Source organism: Vitis riparia, unplaced genomic scaffold (assembly GCF_004353265.1).
Source record: "Vitis riparia cultivar Riparia Gloire de Montpellier isolate 1030 unplaced genomic scaffold, EGFV_Vit.rip_1.0 scaffold604_pilon_pilon, whole genome shotgun sequence".
Taxonomy (NCBI): domain Eukaryota; kingdom Viridiplantae; phylum Streptophyta; class Magnoliopsida; order Vitales; family Vitaceae; genus Vitis; species Vitis riparia.
The window spans coordinates 23866-33977 of NW_023269709.1; the positions used below are offsets into that span (position 1 = coordinate 23866).

General features: G+C 38.6%; 1 protein-coding gene across 1 annotated transcript; it reads right to left on the reverse strand.

Annotated features, from left to right (window-relative positions):
* Positions 1 to 332: 332 nt before the first annotated feature.
* Positions 333 to 2572, reverse strand: LOC117910102 (S-adenosylmethionine decarboxylase proenzyme-like). Its single transcript, XM_034824155.1, has 3 exons — positions 2410 to 2572; positions 2007 to 2158; positions 333 to 1908 (listed from the first exon to the last, which is right to left on the reverse strand). Exon 3 carries the CDS (start codon positions 1742 to 1744, stop codon positions 581 to 583), a length of 1164 nt encoding a protein of 387 aa, XP_034680046.1. The 5' UTR covers positions 1745 to 1908; positions 2007 to 2158; positions 2410 to 2572; the 3' UTR covers positions 333 to 580.
* Positions 2573 to 10112: the final 7540 nt, after the last annotated feature.

Consider the following 10112-nt stretch of genomic DNA (forward strand, 5'->3'; position numbering starts at 1 on the left):
GATAGCCTTTGAAAAAGAAATGGAGAAGAATAAAACATCCTATTCATTCACATGATCAAAATAAGGAGGCTGAGTCAAAAAGCATTTTTGTTTCTGTACTCGATAACTGAAAATAAAAAATAAATAAAATTTAGAAATACTGAAATAGAAAAGAGCTGATTATGATTAGCTTTTTGTACTTAGATTGAATGTGCACATTATTGTTTTTATGATTAGTATGGACTATGGGGAAGTAAAGTATTGACAAGGACCATTAAATGTTGACATAATGTGCATCATTCTTCTTTTTCTATATGGAATTACCATACATTCTTCTACCGCTCTCTGTTCCCTTTCATAAACATATATCAATTCCATTTCATGTTGAAAACTGGGAAAGCATAAAATTAGAAATGACAGGAATCGAGAGCAAAGCACTAATGCCTTTGAATTTTGAATAGCCTCACAGGTGAGCTTCAATTACCAAGCCAACACTAGAGCAGAGCAGGCACCATGGCCACCCCCTTTTTTATTCATCTATAACACACGCCCTTCACAAAACATTAAAACACTAAAGACAAAGTTGACCGAACTCACACACTCAACAAGACACTGACACCCACCCCTCACCTTCCCCCTCCTCCACTTCCACATCCTTCCAGCATTGCAGAACCGACTTGGGTGAGTTAACTGCGCACCCCTTCTCCTCCGCTTCATATGTCACGTACACCACGCACCCTTCTCCGCTTGAAAGCTCCTGCTTCACCACATTTTGACACGCGTATCCCTCCACCTCACCACACCCCTCCATGGCCCACCTTTCGTCGTCACCCGCCGGGCACGTGACCGCCACTGAGAACTGGGATGGGCCGAAGCACGCCAGCACCCTCTTCATCAGCGTCTTCATTCCCACCGACCCAGGGTCGAACCCCATGGCTTCATAGCTGGCATAGCTGAACCCCTCCTCCGGGGTGACGTGGACGGTCGACAATGCTCCGCCTTCCACACCGTTCATCGAGTACCCACACGGATCGAACTCGAAATCACATATCACGTGCGTGGGCATCACGTCACTTATTCCGGACAGTTTCGTCATTTCCTTTGACGAGTCCTCCTCTCCCGATTTCTTGAAAAACACGGAGGCCTTGTCCCTATCTAGGCCAGTCATGCACATCTCCACAGTGATCACAGCCACCTCTTCTCTCACCAACGGAGATCTGCGCACCTCCTTCGACGCCGAGTAAATGTGCCAGTTGCGATTTGGAATGGCGGGATCGCCGATGACATATGCCTTGGGGGAGAGATCTCCAAAGAAGACATTGAGAGCCGCGACCTCTTCTGAGAAAGAGCGATGAGGGGCAGGTTGGGCATTTGGGAAAATAAAGCTGCCACGTGAGTACTTCACAGAGACAACGGTGAGCTGGAGTGACTCAGCGAGTTGAAGAATCGGTGGAATGGCCAAAAGCAACTTTGTCGTCCCACAAGTCTTGAGGATGATCTTATTAGGATAAACGAATAGACTGGACTCGGAGAGAACGTACGAGTCCAGCTCCGAATTGGATAAATGGTTCACAATAGTGCAACAAGCGGCGTCAAGGATTGAGTCCAGTTGGGAGCGAGTCAGGGCTCGGAGGCCGAGTCCCTGAGGATCAATGAAAATGGGTGCCTCTGAAAAAGTGATCTGGAGGCGTTTCTCGAATCCTTCGAATCCGATTGGGGATGGGGGAGGCGGGTCCCCATTGGTGGTTCCGTACAAGACGGCCATGGCTGACAGATTTGCTTTGAGATCAACGACGTATTCAAACAACAGCTATGCCAGAGACTTGTGTTTATTCTTGAAACTCCAAAATTAAAAAAAGAAAGCAAGAAAATCCTACTCTACCGAAGAAGGCATTTGCAAAAAACGTATCAGGATGGCTTCCTCACGCACTGCGGAAAAACAAAGGAGGGAAAACAACATATCAGAATGAGAGACCGAAATGCTTTAAGATTGAACCAAATGAAACATGTGGACTAAATGATCTTACGTTGGAGTAAGCAGCAGATCGGAACTTCTCGATGCCACCGTTTGGACGAACGTCTTCAATGATGTAACCAAGGGGGACTTCGTATTGCAAGGAACTACTACTGCTAGACTTCTTCTTGCCACCTTTGGTCTCCATTACAACATCCACGCTTTCTGCATCAGAAAAACAGCCACATACAAATAAGCTAATCATCTCTTTCATCATTCTAAACACAAAAGATTCTTTCAAAAAGATAAAATCCCCCAACACCCGAAAACCATCGGTGAAAACACCACATGCACACAACAATAAACCCAAATAGAGCAATAAATCTTCAATGAATCCAACAATCCACAATCCCAAATCTGAAAAAACAACAGAAGATATCCATATCCCCAATACAAACCCCAGATTTTGTACTCACGTTTCTTCGTTTCAGAGAAATACAAACTAAAGAAAACAAACGCTAATGGCGAGGAAGATCCAAAGCAAAGAAACCCTAGCAAAGCCTTCTTGGAGAGAGAACAACCGGAGGAAGAAAAAAAATTGGACGGTGTGAAGGAGATATGAGGATTTGTGTGAAAAAGAAAGGAACGGAAAGAGAGTATTTATAGGAGAAACTAGGGCGTGGCAGGCGTGCTCTAGAAGTAGAAACACAACGGTTTGTGCTCTTAGTGATTCATCACACGTATGAGATTCGACGTGGCGCTTCCACGCTCCCCCTCCTCGGCACGTATTTGTTGCGTTTCGCCCGGCGATTTTTGGGGATAATGCGAGAAACCCACTGCTGGAGATGGCGCGTCCGACGCAAATTGACATGGCATTTCGTGGATCGCACAAAGAGCTGTCGAAAGCAATTGGCATTTAAACATCTCCTCGGGCGCGTGAATTTATCTTGGTAATGCTAAAGTGGCTAAAGGCTGTACGACATTACAGGAAGCAACGGTCATGCGGCGGCGATGAACTTGGTCATGGGAGTCGAATGAAAAGTTGCGATAACGCCTATAACTCAATTCAAGCTAATAAAATAATTATAAAGCAATTCGTTTAACCGCCTTGGCCTCACCACAAAATATTCTTTATAAACCGCAGGAAATATCATACATCATGAAAATAAACATATTTTATTATCATAATATATTATCCAAAGAGGCAAATATGAGATACATGGCACTCATATTCGTCTTATCCCACAATGTATAATCCTTTTTTCTTTTTAATAAGTTTGTTTATAAGAAATAACTACCTCTACATGTTACTTATTTTACTTTCTATGCTATTAGTTACCATATCTAGATTATTTTTTAGTTCTAAGGTGATTTTTTTTTACTTAATTCTAAATAGAATTTTAATGCTTAATAGTATTAAATATTAAGTTGTTTGTTTTTATAGTATTTTATTTCTATTAAGTATTAAAAAGTAAAGAAAAATCAATATATTATTTTTTCTATTTAGAAAAACTACATATTTTAACTTTTTCAATTTAGTAAAAAGTTTATAATAAGTCATGAAAAAGATAGAAAAACAAACAACCTTTTAGCAAAAAGCCAAAAAAATAAACACCAAGTCTACTAATTATTTGCAAGAATGAGAGTAAAAAGTAATTAAGTGACATGATATCCACACCAAAGAATATAAGCATGTATTAATTATTGAGCATTTGAGGCAACAAAAGTTTAACAAATGTAAAACTCTTAGGACTAAATATCCTTTGCTTAGGTGGTGTTTATTTTTTTACTTAATTCTAAATAGAACCTTATTGCTTAATAGTGTTAAATATTAGGTTGTTTGTTTTTGTAGTATTTTATTTTTATTAAGTATTAAAAAGTAAAGAAAAACCAATATATTATTTTTTCTATTTAGAAAAAGTTACATATTTTGATTTTTTCTAATTAGTAAAAAGTTTATAATAAGTCATGAAAAAGTAGAAAAACAAACAACCTAAATTCTGAAAACAAATTGCTTTCAATAAAAAGCCAAAAAAACAAACACCACCTTAGTGTCATAGTATTATAAGTATCAAACCTACATTGGATAGGTCTTGATTTCATTATTAGGTAGGGATACTCTCTTATTGATCTTCATGCCTTAAACTTGGAGAGTTTCTAAGACAAGATAAACATACTTTTTATTTCAACTCTTAATCTATGAAGGTCCTTACATTGGGTGTAGACCACTTTCATATTTTAAGTGTGTAACCAATGATGAAAATATTGGTAATCATGAATATGTAAGTCTTTGGAGTTTATAGATATATGAAGATATATTAGGAAATATCAATGGATATTTTGACAAAAAAAAATCGATGAAATGAAAATTAATTAAAACTCATAGATTTTTTTGGGAAATCATGCTTAGGAAAAACTCTAAGAAATGATAGAAGAAATACTAATAGATATTTTGAAATTGTTTTGTTAAAAAAATGATATATGTATGTGTGGACCCCGTATTAAGCTCATGCGCTTCCACTCGATGGCGAGCTTGATTTTTGTTTGAAAAATGATTTTATTTTTAAGAAAATGACTTGGAGTCGCCACTTATTTTTTTGTTTTATTTTTGAAGGATAAACAAAATAAGAAAGAAAACCTTAGTGTGACTCTTTCTTTGGAAAATGTGGTCTGTGAAAAACTGAGTTAGGGCTCGGGGGTCAGGTTACTTATCGGGAAGGTACGGTAAAGACCGTAGCATCCTTCTAAGTTCTTAAAAACGGGTCTCTACTAATAAAATGAAGCAAGCATGACGATTGATAAGTAAATCAATGAATACCGAATGAATATCAATTAAAATAGAATAATCGAAAGAACAAGAGGGGCAAATAGTGTACCTGAGCGATGAGCTGATTTGCTTCATGGAAAACAAAGGCTAGTAAACAAACACAGAATAATCACACACATGTATTAGAGTGGAATAAATCAATCATGTATAGCAATCAATAAATCAATCAACTAATCAATGAGGAAATTCCATATGTTGGGCCCCAACCAAAGCCCGATTTATTTTAGCATGAATTGGTCTCACAAATTCCATTGTTTTAGAATTATGAGAAAAAAAAACATTCTTGCTTATTAAAATCAAGAGAGATAGAAGATTATTTGAAAACTAGAGTGGAATTAAAATTGTTCGAAAGAAAATTGGATTTTTTAAATTTATTTGAAAAATTGGAGTTTCGAAGATTACTTGAAAATCGGAGTTTTGAAAATTAAATTTAAGAATTGGAATTTTTTATATTAAATTTAAAAGAAATTGGAATTTTGAAAATTAAATTTAGGAAATGGAATTTTGGAAATTAAACTTAAGAGTTAGAATTTTGGAAATTAAATTTGAAAGAAATGAAATTTTGGAAATTAAATTTGAAGGAAATCAGAATTCCGGAAATTAAATTTGAAAGAAATTGGAGTTTTAAAAATTAAATTTAGGAAATGGAATTTTGGAAATTAAATTTGAAAGAAATTGGATTTTGGAATTTAAATTTGAAAGAAATTGGAATTTTGGAAATTATTTGAGAGTTTGGAGTTTTTTAAAAATTATTTGAAAAATAAATAAATAAATAAATAAATTTGAAAACATGAATAGGGAATTAAGAAAGAAACGAGGGCATTGAATTATGGCTCAAAGCTTTTCCGAACCTTCATTTTCATAATCAGAGAACGCCCCAATCCCAACACTTCTTCTGTTAGGTTATGACAATTTTAAAGCTCTAAATACAATCACAATTTTAATTTTTATAAGACATTATTATTGGTGATAATAGTTGTAAGGTGAAACGTGGAAAATCATGGCAAAATCACAAAAGCAAAAATAATAGTATAATGGATGGGTTGAAGGAACCATACTGAGTCACCCACTTTACACTTTCCAAGAATTCTATACAAGTCACTTCCATTGGAAATCTTATTATTATTATTATTATGTCACCTAAAATAAGCCTACCATAGGCATCACGTTTAATTGCAGGAGCATAAACAAAGACCTCACTGACTCCTAACTGCTCCATAGACTGATCAGGCGCAAACTTAAATGGGTACCACAGTTTTCATGAACTCAGATCAAATTAACACTGAAAATAACATCAAGGCATGCATGAAAAAAACAAAAAAAAAAAAAAGAAAAAAAAAGAAAAAGAGAACTGTTCCAACGACAAAAGATGTGGGCAACCAAAGCAAGAGCCACCAATCAGTTTATGGGTTTTTAAATCGATCAAAAACCTATGAACAACCCCCATGAAAATTAGAAGGAGTGATGCTTGAACCCGAGTGCAGAGCTGCTTGAGAAGAAAAATGAAGGTGGCTTATGTCGTTATTGCAGTGGTGTCTTGCCCCTCTAGTGGAATATGGATTTTTTTTTAAAAAGCCAGTCTTCAAGTTCCTGTCTTCACCCTTCCCACTGGTACCTTGTTTTCTGCAACCCTTTTCTTCTTGAATCACTTTCCAGACTCTTCCCTCTTTTAGTTCAGCTCATTTAGACCACTCCCTACAACTCTCTATTCCAATCTATCTCTCTTATCCTTCCAAAATGGATTGCCCATGGACCAAAAAAAAAAAAAACTTCCTCCCCCCCCCCAGAACTGAAAATCTCCTCAAATCTTCACCCGTGAACCACCCTCTTCCTCCCTCGCTTGCTCTATTTTTTTTTTCTTAGGTCTTAGCCCCTCTTCTGTTCGCCTCCCATTCGTCCCAGCTTTCTTCCTACCTTTTTGTTCTCACATCTGCTACCAGCTTCACTGTTCTTGGCTCAGCAAATACATCGTCGTCCTAACCACCACCATGGCAAGGTGGTAGTCTCCTCGGCCATGCATCCCATGCAGCTTGCTTTTTCGAAAACTGGCCCCTACTCCAAAAATGAAATGTTTAGCTAGCTCTCGGGTAGCCCAAAAAAGGGTCTACAAATATGCCCCTCTTCGATAGAGTTCGCAGGTGTAAGGAATATGAACACTGAAGTGAAAAAAAAGTATAAATAGTGAGTGGAATGAAGTAAACTCTATCGAAGAACAAAGGAGACCCCCAAATGACACTACTGAAACCTGAACTCATTCAGGCCAAGAGATGAACACAAACGAGACTCTAAAATCCTAAAAGAAAATGATGTGTCAAAATGTCTCTGAAGCCACACTGAGGACCCAGGCTCCCTCTAAGACGTCTCCAAAAGTGACTTGAAAGACCGTATCAAAGATGAGTAACGATCGAACCACTCTAAAGTACATGAAAGAATGTGTCCAAAGGAGACTCCCTTTATGAACTACACGAGAATGCTAGGTGTAGAGTGCCCAATAACATGACTAAAATATGCGTCGTGAACCCAAGGGCCATGTCATGTACAATGGAAAAGGAAATCTGGAAGAACAATGATGAATAGGCGATAAGCACAGGGTAACGAGGTGAGGAAAATGAGGACAAGTGCAAAACCACGAAGGTCAAATGTGCAATGCCAGTGGATATGAATACTAAGAACTGTGACTCTGAATGGTACAGTTGAGAAAAAATGACTCTGAACATCAAAAACATGGAAAGATGGTGACTCAAGGTACCTGAATGGATATGTACGATGGCTCTGAACGCCAAACTAAAGAAAAATGGTGATTCAAAATCGAACAAGACTCAACTATATAGGTGCAACTCGAAGGCGAACAAGACTCAACTTATTCTGACAAAACAATGACCAATCGATGTAGGTGCGGTCCCGACTCAAACTAAACACAAACAGATAGGAATATGACTGATCGATATGGGTGCGGCCCCAAAACGCAAACTGACACTATGATGACCGATCAATGTAGGTGCGGTCCCGACCCAAACTGAACATAAAATGATAGGAAGATGGTCGATCGATATAGGTGCAGCCCTGCAAACTCAAACTAAACTCAAACTGACAGGATGAATAATTGATCGATATAGGTGCGGTCTCAACTCAAACTCAAATAGACAAAACGATGATTGACCGATCAATATGGGTGCAGCCTTAAAACGTAAACTAACATAGAAAATGATTAATCGATATAAGTGTGGTCCTGAAAACTCAAACAGACAAGATGATGACTCATCGATATAGGTGCGATCCCGACTCAAACTGGATATAAGATGATAGGAAGATGGCCGATCGATATGGGTGCGACCCTGAAAACTCAAACTAACGCTGAAAATGACCGATCGATATTAGGTGCAGTCCTAAAAACTCAAACTGACATGGAAATGATAGGAAGATGGTCGATCGATATGGGTGTAGCCTCGACTCAAACTCAAATAGACAAGATGATGATCGATCGATATAAGTGTGGTACCGACTCAAACTGAACACAAAATGATAGGAAGATGGCCAATTGATATAGGTGCGGCCTTGAAAACTCAAACTAAACTCAAATTGACAGGATGAATGACCGATAAATATAAGTGCGGTCCTGACTCAAACTCAAACAGACAAAACGATGAATGACCGATCAATATGGGTGCGGCCCCAAAATGCAAACTAACACGAAAGATGACCAATCGATATAGGTTTGGTCTAGAAAACTCAAACAGACAATATGATGACTGCTCGATATAGGTGCGATCCTGACTCAAACTGAACATAAGATGATAGGAAGATGGCCGATTGATATGGGTGCGGCCTCGAAAACTCAAACTGACACGGAAAATGACCGATCGATCTTAGGTGCAGTCCCGAAAACTCAAACTGACATGGAAATGATAGGAAGATGACTGATTGATATGGGTGCGACCCCGACTCAAACTCAAACAGACAAGATGATGACCAATCAATATAGGTGTGGTCCCGACTCAAACTGAACACAAAATGATAAGAAGATGGTCGATCGATATGGGTGCGACCCCGAAAACTCAAACTGACACGAAAAATGACAGGAACATAACCGATAGATATAAGTGCAACCCCTACTCAAAATGACACGAAAAGTGATAGGATCATGGACGATCGATATAGGTGCGGCCTCGACTCTAATTGAAACTAACAAGACGATGAATGATCGATTGATATAGGTGCGGTCCCAATTCGAAAACTCAAACTCAAACTAATAGGAAGATGGTCGATCGATATAGGTGCGACCCTAACTCAAACTGACACGACGAATGACAGAAACATAGTCGATCGATACAGGTGCGACCTCAACTCAAATTGACACGAAAAGTGATAGGAACATGGCCGATCGATATAGGTGCGACCCCGACTCAAATTAACATGAAAAGTGATAGGAATATGGTCGATCGATATAGGTGCGGTCCCAACTCAAAAACTCAAACTCAAACTAATAAGAAGATGGCCGATCGATATAGGTGTGACCCCAACTCAAACTGACACGACAAATGACCGATCGATATAGGTGCGGTCCCGAAAACTCAAGCTGACACAGAAAATGAAAAGAACATATAGGTGTGGTCCCGAAAAACTTAAACAAACAAGGAAATGATAGGAAGATGACCGATCGATATAGGTGTGGCCTAAACTCAAACTGATACTGACGGGATGAAAGAATGACCTGATCAAGTGACCCAAAGCCAAATGATAACTCAGATAATGATGCAAGCAAACCCGGCCGAAGGGGATATGCCCCAGTATGACAACTCATGAGGATCGACAACTAGGTCGAAGGATACCAAAGCCTGGGAAAGGTCTAATGATCCTAAGGAATGAGGGTATGCCCTAGTATGCAACTTGCGGGAGTCAACGACTAAATCAAAAAGTGAATGAAGTATGTGGAAGGTCCGATGATCCCAAGAATGTAGGGTATGCCCCAGAATGACAACTCAGAAGGGTCAACAACTAGATCGAAAAATTAATGAAACCTATGGAAGGTCTGATGCTCTTGGAGGAGGGTATGCCCTAGTATGACAACCCGAAAAGGTCAATAATTAGATAAAAAAGGTGAATGAAACCTATGGAAGACCCGATGCTCTCGGAGAAGGGGGTATGCCCCAGTATGTGATGATGAACAAACAGAGATGCAAAATGCCTCCAAACCACTGTACTCTAAAATATGCTCATCCATCATGTAATGAAAATGACCAACCTCAGATAGGTAATGCCAAACAGGACCATGTATCGTGACACCATGTTGACAAAACAAAACAAAATAGTGAATAACAACAATAATGATCAGTACTCAAAATAAAAAGAGAA

Excerpts from the sequence above, each read along its gene's own strand:
- LOC117910102 (XM_034824155.1), bottom strand. The coding sequence starts at position 1,744 with ATGGCCGTCTTGTACGGAACCACCAATGGGGACCCGCCTCCCCCATCC.